General features: G+C 38.8%; 1 protein-coding gene and 1 long non-coding RNA gene across 6 annotated transcripts in view; one reads left to right on the top strand and one right to left on the bottom strand.

Annotated features, from left to right (window-relative positions):
* SIN3A (SIN3 transcription regulator family member A) overlaps positions 1-14875 on the top strand; it is a 78588-nt gene that overhangs the window by 23667 nt on the left and 40046 nt on the right. For all 5 annotated transcript variants that reach the window (XM_006774576.2, XM_015571020.1, XM_006774575.2 and 2 more), the window contains 6 exons: positions 4017-4196; positions 9608-9714; positions 10329-10611; positions 11626-11877; positions 12420-12572; positions 12711-12869. In XM_006774576.2, the coding sequence (XP_006774639.1) occupies positions 4017-4196; positions 9608-9714; positions 10329-10611; positions 11626-11877; positions 12420-12572; positions 12711-12869 (1134 nt within the window). The remainder of the gene's footprint in view (positions 1-4016; positions 4197-9607; positions 9715-10328; positions 10612-11625; positions 11878-12419; positions 12573-12710; positions 12870-14875) is intronic.
* LOC107184792 overlaps positions 4205-14875 on the bottom strand; it is a 25017-nt gene continuing 14346 nt past the window's right edge. Inside the window, exons 2-3 of the long non-coding RNA XR_001515701.1 lie at positions 5134-5144; positions 4205-4215 (exon numbers count right to left, since the gene is read on the bottom strand). This is a non-coding gene — a long non-coding RNA (uncharacterized LOC107184792). The remainder of the gene's footprint in view (positions 4216-5133; positions 5145-14875) is intronic.

Below are 14875 nucleotides of genomic sequence, written 5' to 3'. Positions count from 1 at the left end.
TTTAAGTCATTTTGTTTATACATTTAGACACTAAAATTGTTTGGTTTGGGTATTTTTTAACCTTTATATAAATGAAAACATTAATATTTTCTTCTTTGGCGCTTGTTTTCACTCGGTGTGATTCCCTGGTTCCCAAGACATAGCCATATTTTTATGAGTAATTGAGTCATTTGTCACCCTGTTATGAATTATATGAATATATCCAGTTTATTCTATTAATGGACAGTTTGTTTCCAGATTTATGCTTTTTTATAAAGGTGCTACTGTGAATGTCCTAGGTGGCTCTCTAGTGCAGTAGTACTCAACAGTGGTGACCCTGTGACAAAGTAAACTTTTACCAGAATCTAAAAGAACACACTACTTTTATCAAGAGAGTCTTGCTTGAGTAAAAAAAGGCAGCTGAATTAATTAGTGTACTTATTAGTGAAGCAGTTGGTTTATATTTTGGTGCAAACTTTTTATCTTCTTGCAGACCACTCAGCAGGTGAGAGGGCACATGAGGAAGAGTTGCTCCAGTATATAGGAGAGGGATTGCTGAGTCCTAGGGTGTGCACATCTTCACTTTAGCAGGTGATGTCAGATTGGCTTTCAGGATTGTACCAATTTATATTTCCACCAACATTGTATATTCCTATTGTTTACATCCTGACCAACTTGATCTATTTTGCGAAAAAAGAAATTTAATTTTTTTATCTTTTTAAATTAGGAAAGTAAATATCATCATTACAAAAAAATATAAAATTACCTTTTCTAATTACCCCTCGACTTTATCTCACTGGTGTATTTCTTGGGTTTCCAGCATTTTGTATGCATATACAAACATATCTATATTTACTTGCCTACCAGTCTAGATACACTTCTTTTTTTACACAATTTGGATCATACAGTATATACTGTTCTGCTATTTGCTCTTTTCACTTATTATATAGTAGACAACTTTCCACTTGAATATATGTAGAGATCCACGTAATTTTTTTAAAGAATTACTGCATAGTTAATATTCCATCCCAGGACATCTGAATCATAACTTATTTAACTGGTCTGGAGAGGGCTTCTTCAACCTAACTTGTTAGTGACTTTTAAAAGATATGACTAGTGCCCTAGCTGGTTTGGCTCAGTGGATAGAATGTCGGCCTGTGGACTGAAGGGTCCTGGGTTGGATTCTGGTCATGGGCACAATGCCCAGGTTGTGGGCTCAATCCCTAGTGGGGGGCATGCGGGAAACAGCTGATCAATGATTCTCTCTCATCATTGATGTTTCTATCTCTCTCCCCCTCTCCCTTCCTCTCTGAAATAAAAAATATATTTTAAAAAATAAAAGCTATGACTGGTGCTGGGAATATAAATTGGTATAATTTTCCTTGAGAACAGTTTGACAATTGTGTCAGATTCTGGAGTTACAAGAAAGCAATCAAAGAAGAAAGAAACCAGGTGAAGTAGGATATGGTGATTCCTTAGGTGTGCCACTCTTTCTCAGGAGTCCCCCTTGAAGCAGTATAATTCCTATATACTTCATGTACAGATCAAATGACTGCTACAGATCAAATCTTTAAGTTAGGACTTGGAAGAAAAAAAGGTTGCTTGTTTTCCTTGGCTGATTATTTTCATCTGAACAGGTTCATGATTGTTTCCTACACTTGAGATAACGTTATATCTGTTTGTATACTAGAAATTATAATGTGTTCATATAAAACCAGCCATCTCAAAGAATTATAAACTAAACCTATCCATTTTATTCATATTGGAATTAGAAGCTCAAAATAATAACACGTGAGATATATTAGAGCTTTTAGAATTGTCTTAAATATTTTTTTTTTACTCCTAATGTTATATTGTATTATTTCTATGGATTTGTATTATTTTTACCCAGGTTAATCTTTATAAATTTGTGGGGAATTTGGAAAAAACCCACAAATATCTTCTCATTAGTTGTAGGACACAACTTAACATTGTTTAGAGAAAGTTTCATGTACAGAGGACTGCTACAGATCAAATCTTTAAGTTTAGGACTTGGAAGAAAAAAAAGTTGCTTGTTTTTCTTACTTTTCTTATTTTGGAGATGTGGCAAATTAGGTATATTTGTCTTTAGTTGTCGTCTGTAGTGAGTAACAGTTCTGAAATAGGAAAACTTTTAAAAGTTTTGTAAATGTTACATAGCATTACTTGTAATAGAAATGGGAGGAAAGTGGCTTATGCTTTTATGTTCCCCTAAACTTATAAGAGAATGAGAGAAAGAGGATGAATGTGCATGAGAAAATAGAAAAGAAAGATGTCTGAGGTCAAACCAACAATTTAGAAAAAAATTTTGTTTATTTTAGAAGCAAATAAGGATAAGAAAAATGAAAGTAAAATTCTTTTCTAACCCCACACAACAAGATAAAATGCTAACATTTTGATGTATATTTGTTGTCTAGGGTTTAAAATCTTTTTATTGTATTTTATATACTGCTTTGTAATGTGCTTTATAAAATTATTTAAAAGTTTAAATTCATATTGGAAATGGGAACACAAATACATTCAACTTACGGATTGTGAACATTTTTTTCTTTTTAATTAAATTTATTGAGGTAACATTGGCTAATTACATGATATAGGATTCAGCTATACAATTCTATGATACATCATCTGTATATTGCATTGTGTGCCCATCATCCCAAGTCAAATCTTTTGTCACCATATATTTGATTTCTTTTATCCTCTATAAGATTGTGAACATTTTTTTAATGTTATAAAATACTAGAGGCATGGTGCATGAAATTCGTGCACGGGTAGGGTCCCTAGGCCTGGCCTGCGATCAGGGCCAATCTTCCCTGGCTGCCTGCAGCCAGCCCCGCCTCCTGCCGCCAACACTGGTCGCCCTCTGTGTGTGGGATGACCGGCAGGCAATCGGGCCCCACTCACTCACATCCACCTTGGCCTGGCGCTGCCTGCGTCCACTGCCACCCACCCCCAGTTACCCATACCCTATCGGGCAATCAGAGCCTGCCAGCCAGGGGAAGGGGCCAAGAGGTTGGCCAGCAGGCCCTGATTGGGCAATCAGGGCCTGCGGGCTGGGGGCAGCTCCTGTGTAAGTAGAAATTTAGTGTTTAGAAACTTTAATAGCAACTAGACATTGTAATTTTTTTATTTTTTTTTAAATTTTTTTAAAAAAGATATTTATTGATTTTTTACAGAGAAGAAGGGAGAAAGATAGAGAGTTGGAAACATCGATGAGAGAGAAACATCGACCAGCTGCCTCCTGCACACCTCCTACTGGGGATGTGCCCACAACCCAGGTACATGCCCTTGACCGGAATCGCACCTGGGACCTTTCAGTCCGCAGGTCAATGCTCTATCCACTGAGCCAAACCGGTTTCAGCGACATTGTAATTTTATATCTGTAAAATCCAATAGTGAAAATTGTGGGCTGATGTATTTTTTATTTCACTTTTCTGGTAATCCATTTTTACTTTATTTTTTATTATGTATTTATTATTTACTTACTTATTTTTAATCCTCACCTGAGGAGTGAGGATATTTTTCCCTTGATTTTTAGAGAGAGAGTGGAAGAGGTTAGCGGGGAGAAAATCCATGTAACAGAGACACATTGATTGGTTGCCTCCCACACATGCCCTGAGTAGGGGCAGGGATTGGACCTGCAACCCAGGTACGTACGTGCCCCTGACCAGGAATCAAACCCGCAACCCTCCGGAGCACAGGTCGATGCTCTAACCAGCAGGCAATGCCGGCCAGGGCCATTTTTACTGTATTTTATAAAAGTAGCAGCCCGTGATGGATTGTAATTTAAGAAAAAAGGAAAACTGGTGCTTAATCACAGATAGTTTGAGAAGTACTGAGCTATGTAATACATAACAATGCATAGGATTTTATAATGAGTGTGCTATAATTTATTTCACCAATTTCATCTTGTGGAAAATTTGAGTTTCTAGTTATCTTTGTGTATGTATGTTCTTTAAACACATTTGGGCAAGATACACAAGCCTTGACCTTTCTTGTATCTCTTTTGTCCACCCCAGGTTTCAGCTGTGCCACAGGGCTCTGGTGGCAGTCATGGACCCACCATAGCAGCAGTTCATAGCAGCCATCATCACCCAACAGCTGTGCAGCCCCACGGAGGCCAGGTGGTCCAGAGTCATGCTCATCCAGGCCCACCAGTTGCACCAGTGCAGGGACAGCAGCAGTTTCAGAGGCTCAAGGTGGTATTCAGCTCTTTTCCTTCCATCAAAAAGTTTCTCTCATAGCAGACAACAAACATTTCTGGAATTTATGAATGCATGGCACTCAGACAGATCAGGATTGAGGGGCCATTTTCATATGAAATCAACAAAGTCCATTTTTTGGAAGTCTCATTTTGAACTCTTAGTTCTTTTTAAAAAAAAAAATTTTTTATTGCTTTTTAGAGAGAAAGGGAGGGGGAGAGAGAGAAATATCCATGTGAGAGGGAAACATCGGTTGGCTACCTCCTGCATGACCCCTACCAGAGATCGAACCCACAGCCTGGGCATGGGCCCTGACCCAGAATCAACCAGCAGTCTTTCAGTGTGTGGGATGAGGTCCAGCCAACTGAGACACCCCATTGGCCAGGGTATGTGCCATAGGTTTTCAGTGCTTTGAAATTCATGAGGCATCTGTGGAGAAGTGAAGTTTGTGTTCTCAGCTAATTTTCACTCTCTGCTTGAGTATTATTTTTTAGAATGTGTGTGTGATTGTTGCCGCAAATGTTACAGATTTCAGTTTTTTTCTTTTTACATTAATATAAAGCTTAAACTTGAGTGCAGGAAATATAAAATTAAAGAACTATAAAGAGAAAAGAAAGATGTTGGATGTTTATTTGGTCCAATCAGCCTAATTATATTAAGTAGCTTGCAGGTAGGAATGTATAATATACCCTTGAAGGATTCATTATGTTTAGCAAATATCTCAGCCTTCTTTTCCTTGATACTTAGTCAAGTTCACCTTGATCCTGTTCTCCTTGGTTTGGGTTCTCAGGAACTTCCTAAATAGTAAAAGCCTAATATGCTAAGTGTCCAGTCATCTGTTCAACCAATCAAAGCGTAATATGCTAATGATATGTTAAGGCTGTTCAACCACTCACTGTGACATGCACTGACCACCAGGGGGCAGATAGTTGACTGGTCGACCAGCTGCTATGATGTGCACTGACCATAGGAGGCAGATGCTCTGACTGGTAGGTTAGCTTCTGCTGGGGACTGAGGTGGGCTGGACACACCCTGGAGCCCTCCCGCCTACCCGGCTGGCCAACCCTCTGTGTCCCTCCCTGGCCCAGATCATGCACTGGTGGGGTCCCTGGGCCAGGCCTGTACCCTTTTGCAATCTGGAACACCTCGGGGGATGTCGGAGAGCTAGTTTTGGCCCAATCCCACTCAATGCAGGAGCTGCCCCCTGGTGGTCAGTGTGCTCCCATGGGGGGTGCTGTTCAGCCAGAAGCCGGGCCCACGGCTGGCGAGCACATCGGTGGTGGCAGGAGCCTCTCCCGCCTCCACAGCAGTGCTAAGGATGTCCAACTGATGGCTTAGGCCCGTGGGGAGCAGGTCTAAGCCGTCAGACATCCCCAGAGGGCTTTTTGACAGCAAGAGGGTGTAGGCTGGGCTGAGGAAACCCCCCTCTCCCCCCCCAAGTGCACAAATTTCATGCACCGGGCCTCTAGTGTTTAATATTGGCCTAAGGAAAGTAAATGCTACATAAATATAAAGCACACTAATGCTGAGCTGTATAGAAGGTTTTTATAAAATTTTCATTTTCTATATTACCTTAAATAATGAAGAGTTGACTGTATATAAGCATAGTCTTTAAAAAGAGTACAAATTATTTATGGGCCTGAAACTTCACTCTGGGCTCTGTCTTTGGGGGAAATACGTATTAGCTATATTGTTGTTTTCCTTATAACATTTTAACTCTCTGCTTATAGAGTGATGTTTGTGTACCAAAATGTATTATTACTATACTTAGCACTTCACCAAGCTCTAAAAATATTTTGGTAAAAGTTGGTTTGATGTGACTTAATTCCAGCAGTTAATACCTAATGTTGCAAAAGAGCTTATAAACTTGCTATTAGGCTAACGAAAATGTATTTATCTTTATAGCTTTTGTCAGCCAGCTCTATCAAAGCACAACATCTATTTTACCTTCCTCACTGGGGTATAAGTAGACTGTGCTTTATCTGTTTTACAGAAACTATAAAGGGCTTTGGAGTCATGGGTCGAGTTAGGACTTTTGCTCTTTTTTTTTTAGTCACAAGCTTTTTTATTTACCTACCTTTTTATTTTATTTTATTTTTTTTATTGCTTAAAGTATTACAAAGGGTATTACATATCTGTCCATTTTTTTCCCCCCGCCCTAGACAGTCCCCTAGCCTCCCCTATCCCCCAGTGTCTTATGTCTATTGGTTATGCTTATATGCATGCATACAAGTCCTTTGGTTGATCTCTTACCTACTGGGCACATGCTCTGAATAGGAATCAAACTGGTGACTGGTGCATGGGACGATGCTCAACCAACTGAACGACACTGGCCAGGGCAATAATTCTTTCCTTGAAGTATATTTTATCTGCTATCCTCCATTCTATTTTGAACCTCTGTCAATCAAATTTTCAATAACATCTCTTCACCAAAACTGTTCCTGTCAAGATCACTAATGATCTCCATATTGTTAAATCCAATAGCAATTCTCAGGAGTTCCATTTTTATTTTTTTTAAGAAACTCCATACTGTTCTCCACAGTGGCTGCACCAGTCTGCATTCCCACCAGTAGTGCACAAGGGTTCCTTTTTCTCCACATCCTCTCCAGCACTTGTCGTTTGTTGATTTGTTGATAATAGCCATTCTGACAGGTGTGAGATGGTACCTCATTGTTGTTTTGATTTGCATCTCTCGGATGATTAGTGATTTTGAGCATGTTTTCATGTGTCTCTTGGCTTTCTGAATGTCCCTCTTTTGAAAGGTGTCTATTTAGATCCTTTGCCCCTTCATGTAATTTCATTCAGTGTTCTCACATTGCCATTTTTAGATTAGTTTTAAAAAGCTTTATGATCATTTGAATCCACTTCAGTAAACAGTTTATATTCTGTAATAAGGAAGTGTCCAGTAAGAATGCATAGGCTATTTCTTTTTATTAATTATTTTAAACATTTTTAAAGTAGTTTGTTTTTCTTTTTTTATTATTTTATTATTTTTTTTTAATCCTCACCTGAGGATATTTTTCTATTGATTTTTTAGAGAGAGTGGAAGAGAGAGGGAAAGACAGAGAGAAATATCGATGTGAGAGAAACACAGATTGGTTGCCTCCTGCACGAGCCCCAGACAGGAGGAACCTGCAACCGAGGTCTGTGCCCTTGACCGGAGGAATCGAACCTGAGACCCTTCGGTTCACAGGCCGTCGTTCTATCTGCTGAGCCGAACCCGCTAGGGCAGTGTAGGCTTTTTCAAGCACCAACACTGTCTGTACTTTTTTGTCTTTGGCATATTGATGGAACATTTGAATAATTTGAGGCTGGCTTGGTGTACTTTAGTTACTTATTGATATTTGGCACATATTTAGTGAGCTCTCCATACAGTTTGTGTTTTCTCCCCTCCCAATGAACTTATGAACTTCAGAAGGTTAGGAACCTTAAAAATGCCTATTGAAGTGAATCAGGAAAATGCGTCAGCAGAGTCTTAAGAGTCTCCTGTCTAGTGCCCCCTTAAATGTGTAGCTTCTAAATGACTAGTTCCAAATGTGTGTGTTTTTTAAGTTGTGGTTTCTAGAACTGCATACTTGCTTTTGAACTATACTTTAGATAATGAGAGAATTTCCACACTCTTTATATGCAGTTATCTTATAATGTGGTGTCAAAGCTATTTTTTTTAAGCATAGTGTTATTTTATAACTAATAGCGGTTTAGTAGGACCTATACCTTTTCTTCCAAACATAAACACATCATGCATAATTTCTTTCCTTTGGGTTTCTGCACTTTTTCTCTCTATTTTAATTACATTATACCATAGTATGCTTGTTTATTTATTTTTTAACTTTAATTTTTTTGGTGTTTGTTTATTTTTGATAACTCCTCCTTTGTCGTATGATTGTGAACACTATTTTAAAATATCTTCCAAAGTCTTTGTTCCTTCTGCAAACTTAATGAGTTTTATGTTCCATCAATTTGTCATTAATGAAACATTTCAATATGAAAAGTTCTGAATATGAATTAGTTTATTGAGTTTCAATAGAAATTGTCATGCTATTTGTAAAGAAAAACCAGCCATCAAGTGAGTGCGTATCAACCAAGCATATAATCTGTGCTCTAGCAACACTGAAATACACTGATTAACTATGGCCATTTTGGAAGTTTGGGCAACTCTTGAGATGTCATTTAATGCTTTATTTGAACATAAATGTTCTATTTCACAATATTTATCACAAGTAGAGTTTATCAAATCAGTTTATTTTTGAAACTTTCCTAAACTTGATATTTTGTATAATTTAAAATAATCCCAGAGTAGATAGGAAGCACCTAGTAGGTAATTTCCTTGGATATCTCCTGAGTAACTAAAAAGTAAGTTGTTCTAAATCAGACTTATAACTTTCTAGCCTTCAAACTGTTTCTCTTTGCAAATGCTCAAATAATTTATAATTTAGTGACTCCTCCTTTTCCGTTATCTCCCATATTCAGTCAGTCTTCAATCCCTGTCATTTCTGAGTCCTAAAAAACTTTTGAATCTATTCAGTTCTCCCTGTTCCTTTGGTCAGGACTATAGTTTGAGCAACTACTGTTCACATGTGAGTTAGCCTTGGACCATAACTGGTTTTCCTGCCTCCTTTCAATCTATCCTGCTCTTGTACCAATTTGTCTCAGTACTGTAGCCAAATTGAATACATTAAAATGCAGATAACATTCTCAGTTGCTTTCTAACAAGTTTTAAAGGTCTTTTAGGATCAGGTCCTGCTTCCTCTTCTGTCTCCTCTTGTCACTCTTCTTGCCACCATTCCTCCTCTTCAACACAAACCCTCCAGGTAAATTAAATTGTTTGCAATTTGCTAAGTGAACTAGTGTCCTGTCGGGGATTTTGCCCATGTTGTTTCCTCTTTCTCATGAGTCTTCAGTTTTGCTAACTTGTATTCATCCTTTAAGACTCAGTTTACAAATTACTTCCTGGAGAAGCCTTTGTGCTCTTCTCATGTTCTCTCTGGGTGTTCAGTGATTGTCCCCTTATACCACTGTGTTAGGATTCCCAGCTAGATGTGAGAGAACTTCTATAGAGCAGGGACTGTGGCTTATTTGTCATTGATTCATTGGTACCCCACTTTGGGCCTGATAGAGCATGTTGTAGCTTTAGTAGATATTTGTGAGATGAATAAATGAACAAATAAGTGAATGAGATACTCACGTGTATGCTTCACTAATCATTTTTTCCAAAAGTATCCAAGGCAAGGCTACTTGATTTTTATTTGAAGCTTGTGTTTTATTATTGATATCCATACTAATTTTTAATACTTTAATGTTTTACTATATATTCCTATTTCATTTACTATGTTAATTTTATTTGGGCATAAATCATTTGTTTGTTTTTTATAATTCTTGGCTTATTTCCTTTTTATAACCTGCTTCAGGTGGAGGATGCACTGTCCTATCTTGACCAGGTGAAGCTGCAGTTTGGTAGTCAGCCTCAGGTCTACAATGATTTCCTTGACATCATGAAGGAATTTAAATCACAGAGGTAAAAGATATATGTAGTTGTACACAAGCTTTGTGCTTAGGATGTTGATTTTGGAGGGAGAATATAGCTTATTCTTGTCTTCTGAAAGATAATGGATGTTCCTTTTGGGGGGTTTAATTTTCAGGATGATGCTTTAATTTGATGTATTGATTTATTGATGAAAATTATAGTCCCTAGATCTTAACTAAAATTTTCTTAGGATTTCATCACAAAACAAGGGAGTAGACTGGTAATGATTAGGCTACTTGCTCTTTGACTTAAGATACACAAATATTCTGGCATGGTTCGTTGTTATAAGAGCGTAGCTAACTAATTGGGAAAATGTAGATACATGATGATTTATACTGGTGTATCACAGGTTGGATATTGCTTGGATATTGCAGCTTTAGATTTACTGTCTGAGTATCTGCTTGATAGGATTGTTATTAACTGTATATTCTGTTCAAAATTGTGACCAAATGTCTTTGAAATTTCAAATTTCTTTGTATGTTCTTAATTTTGTAATATGCAGGTTGATTTTTATCTATTTTCCTGTCTAGAGAATGTAGTCAGTGTGATTTTTTTTTCTTACTATAGTGCTTCTCAAGTTTGCCAATTTTTTTTTTTTTTATCAGCATTGACACTCCAGGAGTGATAAGTCGTGTGTCCCAGCTCTTCAAAGGCCACCCAGACCTGATCATGGGCTTCAATACCTTCTTGCCTCCTGGCTACAAGATTGAGGTGCAAACCAATGACATGGTGAATGTGACAACTCCTGGCCAGGTCCATCAGATTCCCACCCATGGCATCCAGCCCCAGCCTCAACCACCACCCCAACATCCTTCCCAGCCTTCAGCCCAGTCAGCCCCAGCTCCTGCCCAGCCAGCTCCTCAGCCCCCACCTGCCAAAGTCAGCAAGGTGAGCACTTGGAATACTTTGCATTACATGAAATGCATCCCTAGAAACCACCCTCTTTTGACATTTCCCCTTTATATAAGACTAGATAGACATATTGCAGTGATTTCATCAGAGAAGGTGCAGTAGTCATATCCCTATCAAATGGTTCACATTTATATACCACATATTTAGATCTGTTTAAATCAAGACATGAACAACCTACAAGGACTCTCTTGCCCCCAACTTATGCTTATTGAACCAAGAGCACCCCAATAGGTGGAAACTTTGCTTGGGTAATGAGTGGTACTTTGACAGCACAGGCAGAAATGTTCATCTTATGATCAGATTATGCTACTGGCTACATGGTCATCATTTTACAGAGGCTACTCCATTTACCAGACTAGGTCATAATCAAGCTAAGCAGAAAATTCTGATGACAATGATAATAATAATAATGGGTGTACTTTATCTAAAACTGCATTGTCTGATACAGTAGCCACATATGGCTATATAAAAATTTAAATTAATTAAAGTAAATTCAGTTTTTCAGTTGCACTAGCTGTGTTTCAAGTACTCAATAGCCTCATGTGGCTGGTGGGTATCATCCAGGACAGTGTAAATAAAGAACATTTCCATCATCAGAGTTCTGTTGGACAGAGCTGGCGTACAAGACTTTGATGTGGAGTTACTGTAACATTAAATTGTCTCTTTTGACACTAAAGATACATGTAGAATGAGTTTTTTTCTATTCTTGCACCTGTTGAGCTAGTATACTTAAAATTGCATGTGAAAAGTTCTTCCTGTATCTATTTTTAAGGCTGTATTTAGAAATTTTGAAACTGAAATATTTGTATGAGAATTGTGAGCCCTCTATACTTCTCACCCCTGCCCAATGTGATTTGAGTTGGGCTGAAATGGCCTGGCCAGAGTGAATAAAGGATATAAGTTAATCAGACACCTTGTTTCTCTTTAGTTCAAACTTTCCTATGTCAAACCATCTGTTCCTGAGGAGAATAAAGACTTTTTTCTTTTTAGCCTTCCCAACTACAAGCACATACTCCCGCCAGCCAGCAGACCCCCCCACTCCCACCATACGCATCCCCACGCTCTCCACCTGTCCAACCTCATACACCAGTGACAATCTCGTTGGGAACGGCCCCATCCTTGCAGAACAATCAGCCTGTGGAGTTTAATCATGCTATCAACTATGTTAATAAGATCAAGAACAGGTTCCAGGGCCAACCAGACATCTATAAAGCATTCCTGGAAATTTTGCACACATATCAGGTAAGAGAGTTACCCTTTCATCCTGTCTTAACCAGGTCACCCTCTGAGGGCATCTAGTCTAAGAAGAATTTGAATAAGTATTATTGTGTCTCCTAATTCTTAATGTGAATGAACCAGTTGAAAACTATGATAAGTACTTATAAAGCATTTTATTGCTTGGCTTTAATTACCTTATAGCAGGTAGTCAGCATTTTTAAAGTTACTGCCCTGTGAAATGCATGCTTATTTATTTGGGAAGTTTATAGGATGACTTGTGTAAGGAGAAATTTCTCTATAATTTTTTGTCTTTACCAATTGGTAGTGGTCCTCTGTGGATTCACAAACTAATTTTAAATATGTTTTAAAAAGGAATTGTCAGCCACCATTTTTCACACTTTCTCACCTTAAAGTTTTCAGTCAAAACAGTTGCTAAAATTATAGACTTTTTCAAATGTAGCCCAAGTAGGTAACATACAGAGCTCCTTGTCAGAAGTCTCAAAAAATGTGCAAAAGGAGTCATCAGTGTCCCTCCAATATGATCTCTTCCATTTGCAATTTGTCAGAAAGAGCAGCGAAATGCCAAGGAAGCTGGAGGAAACTACACTCCAGCGTTGACTGAGCAGGAGGTTTATGCCCAGGTGGCTCGCCTTTTTAAAAATCAGGAAGATCTGTTGTCAGAGTTTGGACAGTTTTTACCAGATGCCAACAGCTCTGTGGTAAGTTTTATTTAGAAGAACTACACTATTTAGAATTATTTTCTTAGGTAAATTAGAAAGCTGGAATCAGAAGGGAACTTTTTCTAAATGATACTTGCTTTGATAAGAGCATTAATCTCTTTCACGTGTTTTAATTAGCTTTTAAGCAAAACAACTGCAGAGAAGGTTGATTCTGTGAGAAATGACCATGGAGGCACTGTGAAGAAGCCCCAACTGAACAACAAGCCACAGAGGCCCAGCCAGAATGGCTGCCAGATCCGGAGGCACTCTGGAACAGGAACCACCCCTCCGGTGAAGGTGAGAATGAGTAGCAGCTACTCATTTTGACTTTCAGGAGCAATTCTAATGGATAGGAACCCAGGGTTGGTCATGTGCTTTTATCCTAAGCGTGTAGTCAGTTGGATCTTGGGTATTCAGGTGTATGGCATAGAAACTCAATGCAAAGCTTCTTATCTGGCTTTGCAAAAAAATGTTAGAATACCACTAATTACTCAGATCAGTATGCTTTTATGTTGTTAATCCTCAATCATGAATAGATTTTTTTTTTTATTGATTTTTTTTAGAAAGAGTGGAGAGTGGAGTAAGTGGGGAAGAAACATCGATGTGAGAGAGACACATTGGTTGCCTCCCACACATGCCCCGACAAGGACTGGGGGTTAAACCTGCAACCCAGGTACCTGCTCTTGATTGAGAATCATATCTGAGACCCTTTGATGAGCAGCCTGGCGCTCAAACCATTGAGAACACTGGCCAGGGCACTATGGTTTTTTGTTTTGTTTTTTGTCTTTTTTAAAATATATTTTATTGATTTTTTACAGAGAGGAACGGAGAGGGATAGAGAGCCAGAAACATCGATGAGAGAGAAACATCGATCAGCTGCCTCCTGCACACTCCCTACGAGGGATGTGCCTGCAACCAGGATACATGCCCTTGACTGGAATCGAACCTGGGACCCTTGAGTCCACAGGCCGACGCTCTATCCATTGAGCCAAACCGGTTAGGGTGGTTTTTTGAGTTTTTATTTTTTCTCTCTTTGTTATTAGCTGTCATCTGTTTTTTGTATTCTGCTAAGAGTTTCTGAGATGTTAATTTTTCCCTTCTTCTGATTTGATGCCTTGTGCTAAGACAGATTACTAAGCTTATATTTCAGATATAAGTCAGTGGTCTCAGATTCTTCTGTGAGTAAAGTGCCTGTCCTTTGTGAGATCTCTTTGGTCTGGTGGCCTCTCGTACCCAAGGTTCTTTGTTGGGTTGCCTGATCTTATCTGTATCATCTCAATCTCCAAGGTAAGGTTTTCTGCTGCAGCAAAAGGAGGTCTTCAACTACTGTTAGTGACCTGTTATATATAAGGCTTCTTGGTAAACACTGCTAATCTGCCTGCAGAAAGCTGAGCCCACTCTCTTCCTCTTTGATGTGGAGAGGGCTAGGTGTAGGGACTGTGTGTTGCTTTAATAAATTTTAAAGCAGTACAGAACATGGAAGAGAGGTGTGTCTGCACTTTTATTAAAGAATAAAAGCTAGTGGAATTTCTAATAAAGAATATTATTTAAATAAGTAGCAAGCAGGTCAACAGATCTGTTCCACCTCTGAGTTGGTCTTCTGCACGTGATTACCCACAGGTGGAAACACTACATTGGGGTTAGAATTCCTTCCCTACTTTTTGCTTAGGCAGTGTGAGCAGTGGCTATGGCTCCTCAGTGAGTGAGCTCTGGAATGACAAAGGTAAATGTGCTGTTTTTCCCAGAGTTTGTGTGTTTCTTCACAGATAGTTGAGATACAGCTTTTTAAAAATAAATTCTTGTCCTGGCTGGGTGGTTCAGTTGGTTGGAGCATTGTCCCATACACCAAAAGGTGGTAGATTTGATTCCCGGTCAGGGAACATTACCCAGGTTGTGGGTTTGATCCTCTGTTGGAGTAAGTGTGGGAGGCAACCGATAAATGTTTCTCTCTTACAATGATGTTTATTTCCCCGTTCCTCTTTCTAAAATCAATTTAAAAAAACAAATGCCCTCCTTCCTTTTTTAAAAAAAGTAAATTTTGCCTGACACTTATGTCATGCCCTATTAATTCCTTTTAAAAAACCAGTCTTGCCCTAGCCTGTTTGGCTCAATGGTGAGAGGGTTGCCTTGGACTGTAGGATCGTGGGTTCAATTCCAGTCAAGGGCACATGTCTCGATTGCAGGTTCCATCCCCAGCTCATGTAGGAGGCAACCAATTGATATGCCTGCATAATGTTTCTCTCCCTCTCTCCTCTTCCCTCCCTCTCTTCTCTCCTCCCTATCCCCTCCTTCCTTTCCTTCCT

Source organism: Myotis davidii, unplaced genomic scaffold, assembly GCF_000327345.1.
Source record: "Myotis davidii unplaced genomic scaffold, ASM32734v1 scaffold687, whole genome shotgun sequence".
In the NCBI taxonomy this organism is placed as follows: domain Eukaryota; kingdom Metazoa; phylum Chordata; class Mammalia; order Chiroptera; family Vespertilionidae; genus Myotis; species Myotis davidii.
Note: the sequence above shows the minus strand (reverse complement) of the source record. Positions and strands in the feature narration are given on the sequence as shown.